Genomic DNA, 19,824 nt, shown 5'->3' with positions numbered 1-19,824 from the left:
ATTATGTATTTAACAGTTGTTCAATAAAACCATGTACTTGGTTTTGATACTTTATTTGAGCCAATTATTATTGCCTCATCATTAGTTTATATATAAATATAGTCATATTAAAGCCTGTTTTTCACTTAGTTCTGTTTGTATTACTAAAACATACTTGTCAAAATAATCAGTAGATTACTTGATTAGCAAAATAATTATTAGTTAAGCCCTAGATTTGTTAAAACATTTCAAAATATAACGGCATTGTACTTTTTGTAATTAAAAGACAAATATTTTGTCATTCAAATATTTCTTAAAGTATTAAAACATTGTCTCGTTCTATTGAACCAAGTATATGCATTTTGTCTCATCTCGCAACCCCCGGAAAAAAGTTCAGGCTCAGGATTTTTTTTTGCTTTAACCCCTGATAGTGCCATGCAGTATTTTTTGTATGTTTTGGAAATGATGAATCATGAAATAAATGAGCTAAATATCCTTTCAATTGGTTCCAGGCCTTTAAGACACTCCTGCTCTCAAATTTTACTCCCAACCTTGAAATCAGTTCAGAGCGGTTCTTGAGAAACACACTTTTAAGATGAGCCACATCAGAGTAATTTCTTTGCGTTGTCCAAATCAAGGCTAAGCCGTGAGGCCTTGTTTTATGGTATTTCTTGCCATCTTTTAGCACATAGAAATGGGAGAACATCTTTCTTCAAAGAGCTTATTTTCTTTTGAACTCTCCGTGCCAGACTTGATGTTCAGAATCGCTTTAAAATGCATTAAACAGCACCGCAATAGCTGATAACTGCCCCTTGTGCGTCTGCCACACAGCTTGAAATGTCCTCTTTCATTTTCTGTCTGAGGACAAATTGAGGTTTTGTTGAGGCATATTGATTTTCACCTTGGTGTGCTTTTGGATTTTCGAATAATCAGATGGCCCGAGAAGTCGTCGTTTTTATATACAGTGGGTACGGAAAGTATTCAGACCCCCTTAAATTTTTCACTCTTTGTTATATTGCAGCCATTTGCTAAAATCATTTAAGTTAATTTTTTTCCCTGGCTGTATTAGATCAAGAGGGTGCTTCTACTAAATACTGAGCATTTTTCAGTTTTTCTTTTTTAATAAATCTGCAAAGATGTCAACAATTCTGTGTTTTTCTGTCAATATGGGGTGCTGTGTGTACATTAATGAGGAAAAAAAATTAACTTAAATGATTTTAGCAAATGGCTGCAATATAACAAAGAGTGAAAAATTTAAGGGGGTCTGAATACTTTCCGTACCCACTGTATATGCTCTTCATGTTAAGCGAAAAACATTTAGTTTGTATTCATGTAGCTTTTGGTGGCTGTATCTATTTTATTCCCTTTCTTTTATGCGATTGTCCTTACATAAAGAGTGTGAGTGAATTACCACAAATGTCTTTTCTGGTAAATGTAATGCATTTTTCCATCTCTATTAAACACACTCTCTCTCATTTGTTGTTTCTCATGCACAGGACATTCTGAACAACTTGGATAACACTGGCTCATGTGACCTGGAAGATGATGACCTCATGCTTGATGTGGATCTGTCAGAGGACAGGGCCTTACTCAGTGGTTAGTACACACAAACATACAGTGTAATTGAGTAGTATAACCAGCAATCATTCAATAAGCCAAAGCTGCCTTCTGTTTGATGTCTAAAGTGCTTACAGATATGAAAAGTTTAATAGAATCACACCTGCATCAGTTTTCTCAAAACTTGGAAATCTGGTTAATACATTACTTAATAAATAAATAAATGTCTCTCTTATTCTTTTGAACACCAGTACAGGAGTTTATCATCAGCTATTTACCTTTGTAACCACAATAGTCCACTTGAATTAAATTTCTAATATAATCATCCTTGCGTTTATCTTTGATCTATTAATTAATCTTCCGTTTGCATATATAATGATAGTTGATCAGTTTTAATCATTATGTTGATAGATCACAGCCAAGTGCAAGTGATAATCACTATTTTGAATGTGAATGACTTTTGTACGGATGGCCATGTCAGAGTTTCCTTCAGCTCGGCGTGATTTGAATTAATTTAATGTGATGAAGAGATTGAATTCAGTATATCATTAATTCAGTTGGATTTAATATATCATTTTGTATTTGAATTCATGTTTTGTGGAATGTAAAGTGTTGTAGAGATCTGACATGACTGGCTAACCCAGAACCCAGGACTTCTTTTCCAAAAGCTAGTGTATTATTTTTCAAGACAGTGTGGGAAGGGCTTTTTCTGGATTATTTATTATATGACTGTTGGCTGTTTGGAGCTTTGTTTTTTTATATGTTTGATGGATGAATCATGAGTTAAAGCTTATATGGTTTCTTTTTCCCCCAGCAAAACATTATAGTAAATTAACCTAAAATATTAGGTCAAAATACCTATTTCATATGAATGTGTAAGTATTTTAAGTAGGGCTGAACGATTTTGGAAAATAATCAAATTGCGATTTTTTTTATTAATATTGCGATTGCGATTTAATATGCAATTATTTTTTTTAAAGCTTCCCTTTCACAAACCGATCCATCTCCCATTCTAAGTTACGTCCTTTGGCTGTTTACTGTTTTATTTATTTTCTTTTTCTGCTGATGGCCCGCGCTCGACTTGAAGCAGCGCTGCTTAGACCGATGGGTGTGTGTCATCAAAGTACTGCGAGAGCTATAAGAGAGCGCGGACGTCTCATTAAGCTTTCTCTCGCCTTACTTTGATGTCATACTCCGATCTGATCTTCAAGTCGAACACCCCTCTTTACTCTCGCGTGTCACGTGACCGTGTAATCGCAGCCTCTGCGATTGAAAAATCACGTTATTTCATATCGCGATATTATCGCAAATGCAATTAATCGTTCAGCCCTAATTTTAAGTTATTTTCCATTTTTATTCACCTCTTGGCTTCTGTGCAGTTAATTTAATAGTGCTGTAATGTGACATTAATTTTTAAATGTATAAATATATAATTATTTAAATATTAATATTAAATGTATAATTTTTTTAAATTTAGTCTTTCAGTTAATTTGAGGACATTAAATGCATGCATAATAATGATCAAGAATTAGAAAAAAAATAGAAAAAAAATACCTAAAGTAGTGTTAGACTAAGTTTTGCAAGTTACACTGAAAGACACTGCTGTCACTGCTTGACTTTGCATGTCAATTGCCAAATACTGTCAAAAAAACATAAATTAGTCATTAATGCAACATTATACACTACAGTTCAACAGTTTTAAAAAATATATAAATTAATACTCTTAAACATAAAATCTTACCGAACCCAAACATTTGAACGGAAGTGTATATTGCTATATTGCACTAACTGTCCTGTAATGGCACATACTGTTAAACAAATTCAAATATATAACAGTAAAGACATACAATAGTGCCTGTGTTACTTGCCTGTCATGAATGAGTTACTATTCAAGACAGTCCCTGCCAGAAATCCTGAATACTGAATGTCAACCGAGTGACTCTCAGATAAACTCTCAGTTTTGGAAGAGAATGTCCTAATGTCGCTTCCTGTTTTCTTCAATCTCAAAGTGTGATTTTAGAGTGTGCGAGTGAGGTCACAGGGTGGTTACGGGTTCTGCAGATTCCAAAGTCTTGTGTACGTAGACAAATTCCACATTAGAAATGGCAAACAATACACTTCATTACATACTCTTCACAGATGACATTTCAGTGAATGAGTGCAGGAATGACGAGCACAATCCCTTCTTGTTTGGGACCGTTCTTTCAGCTGTTTGTTAGCTCAGATGTTTAAAAAAATGTTTCTTATGAGCATTGGTGTATTTTTGCTTGGCTTTTGAGTTTTGTCATGTTTACTTTCAGTATTTTGGCCTGAGCCATCAGTAGGAATCAGTCAGTTTTACAGTGCTGTGTATGTGTGTGGTATGCGCGTGTGTGTGTGTTGTATTTATAACCCCAGGCATCATGCCCTGCAGTCATGTGAAGGGGGTTGCAGAGCCAGAAAGAGCCAGAGGAGGGAATAGATGACTTCAGAATCCCCTCCCCCTTGTCTCTCCCCTCCCTGTCTGTCTGTCTCCTTCCCTCCTTCATTCCTTCCATGGTTGATCCGTCCACTTGGCAGGCAGGAAGTCCTGCTGTTTTGACACTAGTTCCTGTGACCAGAGTGGAGACCCTGCCCTAGGGCTGTGCCGACTTCGGTCGAGAGCACTACCATCAGTTCCCCTTCTCTTCTGAAGGTCCCACGGCTCAGGGATTACAGCTGTGTGTCTCTGTATGTGTCTGGTTCTGGTCAAATCTCCCAGGGAGTTCCCAGAACTCACAAACTCACCCACGTTTTAACAGGGCGGAAAAGTTATTGGATTCGCAGATGCTCGGCTGGCCAGTGAGAAAGTCATAGGAATTTGGTCAATTTTTGAAAGTTTTGTACGTACTTTTGTTTTGGAGTTATACACCACACAACTTTGGAATTTTTAACTTTGGGGAATTTTTGTCCAGCTGCATTTCAAACTTTTCTTTTGGATGTGTCAGTCAAAACAGACCATCTCTGCTCTTAGTTCTAAGGTTATTTGTATTCGTGTGGGTGAGTTTTGGACTGTTTTTCGAGTCTGTTTTTGAGTCTCTGGCAGTGAACCAGACAGCAAGGACAAGAGGAATGTAGCAGGTCTGTTTTGGAGCTTAGTTTTCTGTCTGTTCTTCTTACTGTCTTATTCTGTGCTAGAAGTGTATAGAAAGATTGAAAGAGTGCTTGTGTGTGTGTGTGTGTGTGAGACAGAGAGATTTCGTATGCCTCAGAGTGTGTTCGTGTAAGTTTGCCCTGATATCTCGCCTCGGGCGGTGTGAATGCTTTGTATCGAAACTCTTAAGAGCTCAACCTCCCAGAGAAAGATGACCTTCTTTTTCCAAGGAGTGTGTGTCTGTATCTGAGTGTTTCTTGGAGACTAACTGAATTGTGTGTTTAAAAGTGAATTGGGTTGTGGGCGGTTGTTCAGTGCATTTGTTTATTTGTCATTGACTGCTGTTGACCCCTCTGTGCATGCAGATAGGATGGCCCACTTCGAGCGCTCTGACAGGGGAGGCCGGCCGACTCAATGGAGGAGGAGACAACAGAGATGGAGTGGAATGGATCATGCTCATAATGACAACAGGTGAATGCCTTGGAACACACATTTCCTAATTAAACATGATAGTAAAAATGTAGAACAGGAATTCATTGGATTATGAAAAGTGGGTGTTACATACCGCAATCAAGAGCGGTTTCACATAGGTGGCTGTTAGGGTTTATATTTTTATTTTTTAAAAGTATACTATTATATATTATTATTAGGGTTGGGTATCGAAAACCGGTTCCATTTTAGAACCGGTTCCAAATTTCCAATAATCGGGTATTCGATAAGACATGTGCATTTCGATTCCGCCTAACGATTCCCGCATTCACATTTTAATGTGATTTTAAGCTATTTAAGTGCAGGAAGGGAAAGAACTTGCACACTGTTTGCGTGCAGCGCACACATCTGAAGCGCGAGCACAGAGAACAGTGGTCCCGATGCAGGTTCCCGACCTGTGTCTGTTCTCGAACTGTTGCGTGCATTTCCACAAAGGTTGTTCCGGGCCAGAACTGACTTCTCTTCACATTTATCGACCAGTATGCACGAAATACGTCGGTATATCATCATAAACACAGCCGTTTTTTTGTCTTAAGTGAACGTAAACAGATGAGAAAGAAAACGCATGTGTAACAGTATTTTTCGCTCTGTGTGTTCGGTGTTAAAGAGACAGCCGTCTAATAAACATGCTGCCCTATCATTAATGTTAATCAAAGAACAAAAGAAAATCATTAACTGACTGAATATCTTTCGTAATTTAATGAGGATTAATCAATATTTTATTTATGAAAAAAAACTATACAGTGTATTTAAACTTTTGATTTCAATTTCTGTACCTGACATTTGTTCAGTTTTATTTATTTATGCTATTGCTAATTAATTTGTTTACTTGTCTTTAACAATTTAATGTTTGAAATTTAGTTGTTTTTTTCTGTGGTATTTTTTGATAAAACCATAGACATAAAACAGAATAAATATGTTTGACATCTAAATATTTGACTTCAAATTTGTTTAATGGATTTTTTTTATCTTATCGGAATCGATAAAATTCAAACGATACCCAACCCTTATTATTATATATTTACGATAAATTATATTTTAGTCTAAGTGGAATACTATATATAGCATCCAGGAGTAGAACTGTAAAATGTATAATACAGGGTTAATTATTTTAATTATATTATATTAAATCTCTTAATATTTCTTTTGCTCTGAGATCCATTCATAATAGTTTTTTTTTTTTTTTTTTGCATCAGCAACATTATTAATAGTTAATTTAATATAGTAAATTTTTTTATTATCATTTTTTACCCTATCTCTGACCCTCAGAATGAAATTTTCATTATAGTGCATTATAATTCATTATAATTTGTGCTGCACCAACTTTCATGAACAGCTGTTTAAAAGTTTGGGGTCTGTAACATTTTTAAAATATTTTTGAAAGCAGTGTCTTGTGCTCACCAAGGCTGCATTTATTTGAAAGTTAAAAAAGTACTATTATGAAATATAACTATTTAAAATAGCTGTTTTCTATTTTAATATATTTAAAAATGTAATTTATTTCTGTGGCTGCAAAACTATACCCAGCAGCCATAATTCCGATCTTCAGTGTCATATTGCCAGAAATCATTCTAATATGCTGATTTGGTGCTCAAGAAACATGATTATTATCAATGTATTATCAGCAGCATTAATTTAAATAGAAGTCTTTTGCCACATTATAAATGTATTTACTGTCAGTTTTGGTTAATTTAATGCATCCTTGCTGAATAAAAGTATTAATTATTTCAAAAATTACATAAAAACCCCAAACTTTTGAACGGTAGTGTAGATTGTGACAAGTTAACAAAGCAACTGCACCGAAATATGTCACACATGTTAGTCAGAGTGATGAAACAGAAGTCAGAATGTTGATATGAGAGACGTTGTTAAAAATAAACTTCAGCCACATTAATTAAAGAAACTTTAATTGCCAGATATATACAGGAATAAAAATATCTTCTGGTGATTTAGAAATAATAATGCCAATTTCCAGAACATTGAATAGACGTTGTTGATGTGTAAATAGTCATCTGACTACTAAGTAGTCTGTGCATTCTGGTTGACATCATGAAGTTTGGAATTTGGCTGATTTTGCAGTCTTTTTGAACTGGAGAGAAAGTTTTGACTTCTGAAAGTTTGTTTTCATCACTTTTGGTTTCAAAGATCAAGAAAGTTTTGCTTTAATGCTTTGATGCTGATTTTTGTTTCTTTTTCTTTTTTTTCTTTCTATAAATTATATTAAATCTGAACTCTCTCTTACTTTAGGCTGGCTGGGTTTCGTTATGATGCCTGTCATACAGGCCATCGGCCCTTCCATCCTGCAGTTCAGCATGACAGTCACACGGTGGCGCTAGATGAACTCACTCTCAAGCACATGACGGAGGACTGCTCATCTGTCAAATCACAGCTGCTCAAACTTAAGAGTCTGTTGCAGGTACCACACACACACAGCTGGAAGAGTCAAATTTGCACTTACATATGCAAACCCAGCTGTTACCCTCTGAGCAGCTTTTAGTATGTGTGTAGGGCTAAAACAAAAAGAAGGAAAGAATAAAAGAACCGGATAAGTTGTAAACATGAGCATTTTAACTCCTTAATAAATTGTAATTTTATGTAGATGGATGATGGTGAGATTACTCCAGAGAGTTTGGATTCCAGAGAAGATGACAGCAGAGCCCAGCAGGTCTGTAACATCCCATAAACACCCACCTGAATAGAGCTGTTCATCTTGCTGTCCTAAACCCTGAAAAAGAACATTGGCATTTTCAAGCCATGGGCTCCCTCAGGAATTTCTAATGTGTATCTATAAATGTGGTTTTCAAATTCTAAATGCTTATACTGGAAGAAATTGTCCCAGTTTGTTCTATAGCATAAATTACACGCATTCATATCTTAAAACATAAACTTTGAAGCTGTTAAAAATGCATGTTGCGAGCAAGTTGCTACATAAAGGCTAAAACTATAAGTGCATGAGGTTCCTAGTGTTAGTAGCTTGTGTTTTTAAAGCACACTGTTTCATAATTTACATTTGAGTTGTGTGTAATTTATGAGGTAGAATGAAGCTTTAATATATCTGATGTAATGTTTACCACAGACCTTATTATATTCATAAATTGCAAACTGCTATTGTAAAAAGCCATTAGTAATTCCAGAGGGAACCCATGGTGAATTAGTCTTGCGTTTTGGTCTATAAATTGACGCCAACAGCTCTATGCACCCCTTTTTCCTTCTGTACACTTGTGTTATTTATATGTATACAATCTAATATTTTTTGTGTATGATTTTAGTATTTGTTTTGTATTTGTGTGTGCCAGATGGAAGAACTGATGAAGGAGGTGGCGCATCTCAGGGAAGAGCTGAAAAATAAAGATAAAATCATTACACGGCTCACTCATCAACAGCATCAACAATCTGTGAGCCATCGCCATTCCTGACACATTCACACTTGTGCTCATTTTTATTGATTGAAAATAGGTTAATTAATGTCACGATTATGAAATTTGGCTGACGATTAATTGTCTAAAAATAGTCACGGTTATTGTGATTAATTGTCTGTTTTAGGGCTTTGGCGATTATGCCGATTATCACGATTAATTGTCTGATTTTTATGGCTTTCATTATATAATTATGATTAATTTAAGGGTTCAGTAAATAATTATGATGTTATCGTTTAATCTTTTTTGAGTTATTATTTTGCAGTGTAAGATTACATAGAGTATTCCAAATTCTAAGAATCGGCCAATATCCAACACCAGCTCTATTTTTTTTCGACACCACTACAGAATATCAATACTGTCTTTGTGGAACTAATGGTCACTCTTTTTTTTAAACCCTTTGTTAAACACAATCCACTAAATACTCACTTCCTCATTAAAGAGAAAAACTAAATTTGAATAAAAATATATAAGCTATGAAATTAAACTAGCTGTCTGTATAATTTGGCAGCAAAAAAAATCTTGCAAGAAAATCTTTTGTGCACATTATACAATTTAAACATGTTTGTTCTGTTAACTATTTGTATTCTTACAAAATACATTCATGAGAAAAAGAAAGGCTTCTAATAATCTTTCTGTGTGCAAAATTTTGATATTGTGAAACGCTTCAAACAGAGCAGCACAAAGCTTTTATCCAGGGTGCAGAATGATGCACTTGAAGCAACATGGAGTCACAGTGCTTATGCACATCTAGGGTGCAGAATGATGTGCTTGAAGCAACATGCACTCCACACGTACAAACAAAGAGAAGAGAAATGTAGGGCCTTATGAAATCCGTTTTATTTTTTCCTAAATTCAGTTAAATTTTTTTCCAAATTCTTAATATTTACAGATACTAGTCCATATCACGATTTGATTTAAGTGTAATGACCTACTTTTGATTAATTCATTCAAAATTGGACAAATTCCGTGACATTCCGCGTTTAACTGTGAATTATGTTTTTATGACTGGATTCCGCGATTCCGTCCACGTTTTCCGCATCGCGCCCTAGAAATGAGTCATGAACTCCAGCAAGATGTCATTTTATGCGAATCCCCAGACCTTTATCTACACATCAAGTATTATAATGGGAATATATAATCTTGGAGAGAGAGTTTTACCGTGCTGACTGTCATAACTGAACGTGACGTGCTGTTTGAATGCTGAGCGGAGAATAACTGACAGCTGCAGCAGAAGGAAGATGAGTTTCTGTAAACTTAAATTTAACAATGTAAATACAATTGCGTCCCTCACATTAAGCTATGGAATGGCTTCAGATGATATAGGCTATACAGTGCATGAAAAGCAAACTGGTGCTCTTCTGTTTCTTTTGGTGTATGACTCCCCCTTGTCTTGTATAAAAAGCACAATAATCGCGATTGTCTGAAACAACCGCAGTTAGATCAAATAATCGCGATTAGACGGTTATTTAATTATCGCGACAGGCCTAATTGAAAATACATAATACATGAGTGGCTAATCAGAGCCTGGAGTGTCTGCTAGAAGATACTAAAGTCATGCTAACTCCATGTCTGCATGAATAAGATAAATCAATAAATCAGGACAAGATGTTCTCAGAACAAACCCACATCTCATAATGTTCATTAACTTCACCGTTCCAAGCCATAAAAACAGCGAATGGTGCACTTTAACCTTTAATCCCAATTACTGTCACCTTCAGTAAGCAATTATATCACTAGCACTAATAAACTTGCTCACCTCTTTTGCATTATGCTGATTGCAAAGCAAAGATGAAAGCAATTTAGATTTCTTTACATTAGAACAAGAGTATGTTATTAGTGGTGGTTAAGGCAAGGATCAGTATTACTTATACATTGGTTAGGGAATTTAAACTCTCCCTCACTTCTTGTGCTACTGCCATGAATGATACCTCAAATTGTGTGGCTTGTTTAGGAGAGGTGCTGTTACTAACAACCTGATTTCAGAGTTTTCTGTTTAAATAGTTTAAAAAAATGTTTTAACGGTTCTAAGAAAATTTAGATCGCAAAACTTTGCGTAAATATAAAAATAATGATTTATTAGGAATAATGTATTACACCATTTATAATAATAATAATAATAAATGGCTTTATTTTAATTTATTAATTTATTTATATTTAAATTATTTTATTATTATTAGTATTAATTATAATAATTCATAATGCATTGTTGTTTAATGATTTTTAGTTGTCACTTGTCAAAAATAAAACCAAAAAAATAGTTCTAAGAAAATTTTGATTGCGAAACTACTTTGCATAGATATGACAAAAATAATTTATTATGAATAATGTATTCAACTTTATTATTATTTTTATTATTGTTATAAATTCATAATGCATTGTTTTTATTGTACTTTAATGTTTTTTTTTTTAGTTATGCCATGTCAGTCAAAAATAAAACGATAATTAAACTATCAGTTCCTAAAATTGGTTATCAGAACACTATAAATTTGCTAACATAAAAATTTGGTATGGTTATTGGCAGGGTTTGAAATGAACACCCGCCAACCCGCCAAATGCAAAAATCAGCTGTGGCGGGTAACGCTGTCAAATCACTAGCCAATTTGGCGGGTTACTTTTCGTAAATTATGTTTACTAATTCATTTCTTGAGGAAGTTCATGTAAGCCAAATCTGCACAGATTTAGTGTAAATACTGAACTCGAGACACATCATGATATATTAAATAAGCCTAATTGCGCAGCATCTGGGCATCTAGCTTACTTGAACATACCCAGCTATGTAGCTACTGGCCATCGGGAGCACCGGGACATTCCCGGTGGATCGATCGCCGAAGCGAGGGAGACCTCATATTAGGCGCTGTTTTTAAATTACAGCCCACGCGAAACTGCAAAAAGCAAGTACTCCAAAAGTGTGAAGCGGCGCTACCAGGTGCATCCGCCAGCCGCACGTTAAAGCAGAGCGGGATCTGTCTCCCGCACAGCGCTGCGCTTCCGCCACGATTTATAAGAGATAAACAGCACAAATCCATTCAGAAATGACACCGAATTGTGTTATACAGTTGTGTGATATGACAACATTAAAGGTTCTGCCTGAAAACAGCCACGACAAGGTAAAATGCATGTAAACAAACTGCAATGTAAACAAACTTTAATAGCTTATTTATCTTTAAATGTTTCATTCTAATTCATTTTAATTTAAGTAAAATGTTAATTCAGCAAGAGCCTGATTAAAGATAAAAACCAGTGTCTCTGTAATTTAGAGACACTTATAAATGAGGTGTTTTCCATTTACAAATAGTATAAAGTTCTTAAAGGGATAGTTCACCCCTACTGTTTTACAAAGTACAAATGATTTGCAATGGTCACTTTGTCGCATCCAGCGTGGACAGCCTTAAGCTGTTGGCTTACCTCTGGCCTTTTTTTCATAATTTATTTGTTTAATTTTTTTGGCTAGTAGAAATTATGAATGGCCGGTAACTTAAAAATGTAGTAGCCAAATTGGCTGGTGAGTGAAAAAGTTAATTTCAAACCCTGGTTATTGGTGAGAAAAAAACAATAATGATCGAGTTCTCTCTACTAACAATGCCCTGGAAACTACTCACAGCACTCTAGCATTATGGGAGCAAGTTTTGAATGGATAAGACATTCAAACTACTCATATTTAGAATAATTTGATTTGCACACATTGCTTTGATTCTTTTTCTTTCAGCCAGTGAGATGTCAATGTCATCAGCAGAAGTCAGGGGTCAAAGGTGAGAGAAGAACTCATCATGATAAATCCACTCAGACGGTGTGGCGCCCGCCCCATCATCACCCTGCTGTGAGTCATTTCTCGCTATCTGGCTAACAACGTGCATGTCAACTTGATCGCATCATCAAGGCACCCAAAACTCTCCCAAAATGTCAGTGTAGTGAGACGAGTGTATCTGTGTGTGTCCTTGGTGAGCCGTCTGCCTCGTTTTTATTTCCTGTTTCCCTCTAAACCTCTCTAGGCTTTATAGGTGGCTAGTTGTTTACAAAAGGGGGAAACAAATGTGTTGTCAGGGCTGATAAATCAGACAACACATTCCTTCTGTTCTTTTCCTCTCCTCCATCCTTTCCTCCCTCGCATTCATTTTTCATGGTGAAATAGCCCGACGGTCTCGCGGGATGCACTGAGCTGAGGCTAGTTTGCCGAGGTGCCGATTTGGCCAATTTGCAGCTGCTAGGGGAAACCGGGTATCTGCTACAGAGTGCAGAATGATTGTCATCTCCTATTTAGGTGAAGCCATGCTGCACTTACTCCAGTGGTTTAGCTTTCAGAGCCCCAGCCTGGGAAGTTCACCAGGGGACGTGTTCTTATTGAGGACCGGCACACAATCAGTAAAGCTAACGGCACACGGTGAAAGCTGAAATCAGGAGAGGTTATAGGGAGGAGAGAGAGTTGAGGGAGATAACAAGAGATGGATGAGAATTTGGAAGTGGAAATGAGGAAGAGAAATAAACAGTTATTGGGGATTGGAGATAACAGGACAACTTGTTCAGTTTGCATATATGTTAGTGTTTAAAAAATAAAAGAGTTCAAAGTTTCATTTTCTTTGCCTGTATGACTTTCACCACCTACAGTATATGAATTTTCTTCTGTGGGACATAAATGAACATTTAGAAGATTGCTGCTGCTCTTTTCCATATAATCAAAGTGAATAGTGACCATGGCTGTCAAGCAAAATTATCTGTCATAATTGAAATTTTAGTCTGTTTCTTGCACTAAGCTGTTATATGGTTTTAAAAAACTTTGAATATAGTGTATGATTCGTATAGTGTATGATTTTTTTGAAAATGTGTTATTTTGGGCACTTAATAGCGCTTGGTCACCATTCACTTTCATTATATGGAACATGCATCTCTGACATTCTGATAAACCATGTGTTCCATTAAAAAAAAAAAGAAGCCATGAAGGTATGGACAGGACAAGTGGGTGAACTTTTTTTTTTTTTGATAAGATTTATATTTCAATTTCACAAAGAAATGTGCAGCATTTTGTCCAAGCAATAATAAAAGGACACATTTAATTTATAATTTGTCTTAAATCTAATTTTGTTAAAAAAAATTATAATAACCGTGAATCGAATCGAATCGTGAAATCAAAATCGTGAATCGAATCGTGAGTTGAGTGAATTGTTACATCCCTACAATTTAATGTAGAAAATCAGTTGTAAAATCTTAGAAATGGCAGGAAATATTAGCTTAAAGGGATAGTTCACCCAAAAATAGAAAATTTATCAATTTACTCACCCTCATGTTGTTCCACAACCATGTGACTTCGAAACAAAAATGAAGATATTTTTAATGAATTCTGAGAGGTGAGGAAATAATGAGAGAATTTTCTTTTTTTTTTTCATTGAACTACCACTTTAAGGTTTTTTGACGGGATGTTAAAAGTTAAACTTCACGTGAGTTTATGATGAAATAAATTATCAATAATCAGTTATAACTTGTCACAAAACTGCAAACACTCTAAAGAAATGTATAGCATGTTAACAATTTTTAATCAGTGGTTGCTGGCTTTATCATAACTCAAACACTCAAATATTTGTTCTGCTTACCACGAGTGTGACATTTTCCTGGATGGACTACCTTTGTTGTCCTTGGAACAACGTTCCTTTCAGGCGATCATAGATCTCACTCTTTCTGTAATGCTAAATTAATGCCTAAAATTAGCAGGTGATGACTGGTTGATTGGACTCATTTCTGTAAAGAATGTTGATTCAGGAAAATGTCCTACTTGTGTAAATGACATCTTGTACATTAATTATGTACCAGATATCATAGCATATTTTGTTTACCCCAGTTGTGTCTTGTAAAACAGTTATTACATATCATTCTTGTCTACACACTGCCATTTTAAGAGAAATCTGCAAATTGCACATTGAGTGCATACTCAGTAATGTGCTGTATCTTGTTCATTTAAGCATTAAGTGAGTCTTGCTGAGGCAATATTTTGACTGGTCCACTTTACAGCTTTATTCTGGCCAGGAACAACCCACTTAGACAGAAAGAAACTTGCTCTTATGTGCTCTTTAGAGGTGGGTGAATCTGAAATTGGTCATACCATAATAAAAAAAAGCAGTCTCTATGAATGGTTCTGTCTGTCAAAAAGTACAGATAAGTTTCACAGACATGAGTTAATAGCAAGCCAAATATACAGTTGTGCTGATGAATATCCCATTTACTTGTTATTTAGCCAAAGCCAAATATCGTTCTAATTCTGTTTGATTGAAACAGTAATTTTGTCTTTTTTTGATATGTCATATGAAAGTTTAAAGTCCGACTAAAATCAGATTTTTGGGGTCAGTAAGATGTTTTAATGTTTTTGAAAGATGTCTCTTATGCTCAAAGACTGCATTTATTCGGTCAATAATTCAGTAAAAACAGTAATTTTATGAAATATTAAAGTTTTATAACAACCATTTTCTTTTTAAATATTTTTTAAAATGTGATTTATTCCTGTGATGGCAAAGCTGATTTTCAGCAGCCGTTACTCCAGTGTCGTATGATCCTTCAAAAATCATTGTAATTTGCTAATTTGGGGCTCAAGTAAAACATTTCTTATTATCAATGTTGAAAATAGTTGTACTGCTTTATATTTTTGTGTAAACTGATAATTTTTTTCAGGGTTCTTCAATAAGTTCTAAAAAGTATTTAGAATATTTAGAATATAAATAATTTGTAACATTATAAATGTCTTCACTGTCACTTTTGATAAATTTAATGCATCCTTGCATTAATTAAGTGTTAATTAAAAAAAAACAAAAAAAAAAAAACAATTACTTACTGACCCCAGTGGTAATGTATACATTAATTGAACTACAATCGGCCTTGGTCTTGTGTGCTTGCTTCAGAAGATCCTTCATATATTCAGTTACCCAATTTTTGTCACGTATACTTAGACAGATGAACACTATAGCTCGATTAAGCAAAAAAACTAAACAAAACAAAAAACCCCTGCTGTAACTCGATTATAGCTGTGCATGTAAACATACTCTCAGAGTTATAAAGGTAAACAAGTCTAGTGTTCTGTTCATAATGAAAAGGTTCGAGAGACTCAAGACCATGCTCACTTTCTGGGCATCAGGTTTGCGCCATACAGCGATAATTTGTTCCCTTTTGATTTGTTCACTTCAACATTGCATTTGATAATGCTTTATGGGGAAACTCCTTCCTCCAAATACTACTGAAACCTTATTGAATCACGCCAGTTACACTGGTCAATGGCGTTTAAGCGCGTGAAATATAGAGGGGGCTTCCCTCGCTAAATAAGGCAATGCTTGGACGTCATCCATTCAGAATCTTTTCCTTCAGCCAACCTTCTGCAGGAAGCCTATCATCAAAGACTAATCACCGTGATCTACACGCTGCAGTGGACAATGCCTACTCTTCCCCTGCTGTGTTCCGGTGAGCTTCAGACAAGGATGACCTCTTGCGATTGCCTCTCCTGCGCAGAGCCAATCAAACCTTCTGATGACCATCATCTTGGCCATCGTCCAAGGTGATGAACTCGCCCAACAAACCCTGCCGTGCTCTTACTCTACAGCCTCTTTCGAGCTGAGGAGGAAAGTGCCACGAGCTTCTGATATGGATCTGTCAGGGTCAGGCCAGTATTTTGACTGGCCCACTTTACAGCTTTATTATGGCCAGGAACAACCCACTTAGACAGGAAGAAACTTGCTCTTATGTGCTGTTTAGAGGTGGGTGAATCTGAAATCGGTCATACCATAATAAAAAACAGCAGTCTCTATGAATGGTTCTGTCCATCAAAAAGTACAGATAGTTTCACAGACACGAGATAAAAGCAAGCCAAATATACAGTTGTGCTGATGAATATCCCATTTACTTGTTGTTTAGTCAAAGCCAAATATCGTTCTTTGCCCTGCTGTGCTCTTCCTCTACAGCCTCTTTCGGTCCGATGAGGAAAGTACCACGAGCTTCTGATGTGGATCTGTCAGGTGACAAGCTCGCTTTGCCTCAGTGCCCACACTCCCCTCACCCCCTGCTGCAGGTTCCTTTCCAGTGCGCTTCATGACCACTGATCTTCGTCCCTCTCCTGACGCGCAATATGTGGTGTCCTTCGGCACTATGGAGGGCACTTGAGGATGAGGAAGATGCTATTTCGGTGGCAGCGTCTGCGAAGGATGAGTGGTCCAACAGCCCGCTGGATTATACTGCGCCCCACGACAGCGACGCAGGGGACCTCCATCATAGTAATGTAGAGCTCCTACACGTCCTGTCCAAGGCAGTTGATGAGCTCGGTTTAGAGTGGGCGCCTCCTGCCAAGCCAGCCAGAAGCTGTCTGGACGAATGGTACCTCAAGTCGGACCACAGCCGGAAGGACACTTTGCGGAGACCCGGCCCCTTTTTCACCCAAGGTGCACGATGAAATATCAAATTCTTGGAACGCACTGCTCACCGGTCGAGTGCACAATCAGGGATCTTCCCTCCTTTCTTCTGTGGATGGCTCTGACCAATTGGGGTAAGTTAAACTCCCCACTAGTGGAAGAAGCCATTGCTGCCCATCTCTGTCCGGCAGCCGCATTGAACTTTGCCGGCAAGGCTTTCTCTGCAGTGTTCAAAGCAGCTTCAGCACTGCATGTGATGGCAATCCTCGAGGTCTATCAGGCTAAACTGCTCAAGGCGGGCTGGACCCTGAAGTTTTCAAAGAGCTCCGACGTGCCATGGATCTGGCCCTTAGAGCGACGAAGGTGACAGCTCGAGCGATTGACTGGGAAACATGGGAAATCTTGTGGTGCTAGATCGTCACCTGTGGCTTACTCAGAGTTAAAAGACTCAAATAAGACTGCCCATCTGGATGCACCCATGAACCCCTCATGGCGGCGGTGTAGACTTTCACGGAACGCTTTTTGTTGAAGTGCAAAAACAGTCGAAAGCCATTAGCCACTTCTTGCCAAAGCGTATCGCTACATGCTTCAGTTCTTCTGCAGACCGCCCCGTTTCAACGGTGTGTTAATGTCCACTGTACGGGAGCAGAATGCCTCAGTTCTGCGAGAGGAAATACACAACCTACTTGCAAAACGTGCTGTAGAGACAGTGCCCCTTGCAGATCGCGAGAGTGGCTTCTACAGTCGTTATTTTCTGGTACCAAAGAAAGATGGCGGACTCCGCCCATTCGTGGATCTGAGACATGATTTCGTTGAAATGAACAAACTTCAACTGATTTATACGTGATGGCACCGGTGCCGCAGCTATTTCACATCACCAGTGTTTCACCAGTGTTAATTCCACCCCCGGTGTGACGCAGCATCGTTTTAGCTGGTTTAGGTTTAGCTTTATTCGTTCCCCATAAGCATTAGAAAATGCAATATCGAAGTTATGAATTGTAAGGGAGCGTCTCCGGTTACTCACGTAACCTCGGTTCCCTGAGATGAGGGAACAAGACATTGCACTTACTGCCATGTCACCTAGGTCAGGATCTAATAATTCCAAGTTGCTTCAGTCAAGATTCTGAATGGATGATGTCCAAGTGTTGCCTTATATAAAGAGAGAAGCCCTTCATATTTCGTGCACTTGAATGCCATTGGCCAGTGTTACTGATGTGATTCAATAAGGCTTCAGTAGTATTTGGAGGAAGGGGTTTCCCCATAAGCATTAGCAAATGCAATGTCTAGTTCCCTCATCTCAGGGTGGTCAAAATGCAAAATCCCCCATAAACTGGTCAAAATGCACAACACCGCTGTATGCTGCGTGTAATACGTGTGCGCACTCTGATGTAAACAAGCGCGGACGTGAAGCACATGGCGGAACATGTGAGAGACGCTCTGGATGAAAGCGCACTTTCACTCTCTGACAGTCTTTTGCACTTTAATCTGTGTAAAACTTTTAACTTTATAAATTTTTCTGTATTGCTTTATTGCATTTAAATGTTCAGTTATTTTTGTTATAAGAAAAAAGTTATTAAACCTGTTATACTCCTTGATTTCTTGATCATGATGGTGAAACATACTTGGTAATAAAGCTCAAATATTTACTAAAATGTGAGGGGTGTACTCACTTCTGTGAGATACTGTATATACACAATATAGTTACACCAGGCAGTGAGTCAGGGCTGTATAAATAGGATATTAGTGTAATGAGAGAGAGAGAGGAGGAGGAGATGTGGTGTGAGACAGATGAAAGTGGAAGCTGTTTAAGAGGGTTAGACAAAGTCAGCAGATGCCCGCTGGGCAGTTTTGAAGTGTCTCTGTCAGGTCTAGGTGGGTCACTGCACTGGTTGGATCACACCATTCGTTCCACAGTGTGTTTGTGTGGATGGCTGTGCTGTGCCCTGTCTTCAGGTGTGTTTGTGCAGGGATTTTGGATACACATTGCTGTGCACCAGTGCGGTCAGTCGAAGAGCCAACATTTGTTGTCTGAAACGGCATGAACACATGCAGGTTTAATAGATTGTGTTTGAGAGGGAGAGAGATCTAGGAGTAATAGGATTCACTATAGAAGAAGAGCATTTTTATGTCTGCAGTTACATTATTTTACATTTACTTTGGCAAAATTAAATGTTATGAATATTGTTCTGAATATAATTAATAATGGACAAACAGGTAGCTCTGTCTCAAACTCATCCCATTGACTGAGCTAGAAGTTGGCATGTCAGATCAAACAAACAGAGCTGCAAAACCATAGGAAATTCAACCTACAAATGGCTATAATTGGTTATAGTTGTCTGCACATTAACCTGGAATGGGTGTGGAAACCGGTTTTTGCCTCAGAGGAAAAATCAAACAAAAAATAAAATAATAAATCTGATGTTGTGAGAGATGAAATTACATTGTGATTATGAAAAATAAGTATAAGATATATATACTACTGTTCAAGGTATGGAGTTAGCATGAATCAAACGTATCACGGTTTCCACAAAAACAATAAGCAGCACAAGGATCTTTGATTTCCTGAGGATCAAATTAACATATAAGAATGATTTCTAAAGGATCATGTGACACTAAAGACTGCTTTAAAAATTCTTATCGACCCCAAACTTTTCAATGGTAGTGTATATAATAATAAAATTGTGAAGATAAACTATTGTATTAAATAATTATTTTATTTTAGAGGTGGACAATTAGCTTCCATAGATTAGAGAATGTATATTACTTGGGAAAAAAAGCAATCAACGCTTTAAAGGATTTGACTCCTCTCCAGAATTTTAAAGGGATAGTTCACCCAAAAATGAAAATTCTGTCATGAATTACTCACCCTCATGTCGTTCCAAACCCGTAAGACCTC

The 19,824-nt window shown here is 37.0% G+C and overlaps 1 protein-coding gene across 1 annotated transcript in view; it reads left to right on the top strand.

Annotated features, from left to right (window-relative positions):
• The window catches only part of LOC107716023 (serine-rich coiled-coil domain-containing protein 2-like), a 22,889-nt gene extending 10,118 nt beyond the window's left edge, over positions 1-12,771 (top strand). The window contains exons 4-9 of the mRNA XM_016522335.1: positions 1,476-1,575; positions 5,014-5,119; positions 7,385-7,553; positions 7,737-7,802; positions 8,434-8,532; positions 12,263-12,771. Coding sequence (XP_016377821.1) covers positions 1,476-1,575; positions 5,014-5,119; positions 7,385-7,553; positions 7,737-7,802; positions 8,434-8,532; positions 12,263-12,400 — 678 coding nt within the window. The 3' untranslated portion in view covers positions 12,401-12,771. The remainder of the gene's footprint in view (positions 1-1,475; positions 1,576-5,013; positions 5,120-7,384; positions 7,554-7,736; positions 7,803-8,433; positions 8,533-12,262) is intronic.
• Positions 12,772-19,824: the final 7,053 nt, after the last annotated feature.

Source organism: Sinocyclocheilus rhinocerous, unplaced genomic scaffold (assembly GCF_001515625.1).
Source record: "Sinocyclocheilus rhinocerous isolate Xijiao unplaced genomic scaffold, SAMN03320098_v1.1 scaffold749, whole genome shotgun sequence".
Classification (NCBI taxonomy): domain Eukaryota; kingdom Metazoa; phylum Chordata; class Actinopteri; order Cypriniformes; family Cyprinidae; genus Sinocyclocheilus; species Sinocyclocheilus rhinocerous.
The sequence above is the reverse complement of the archived record's forward strand: the minus strand, read 5'-3'. Positions and strand labels throughout refer to the sequence as shown.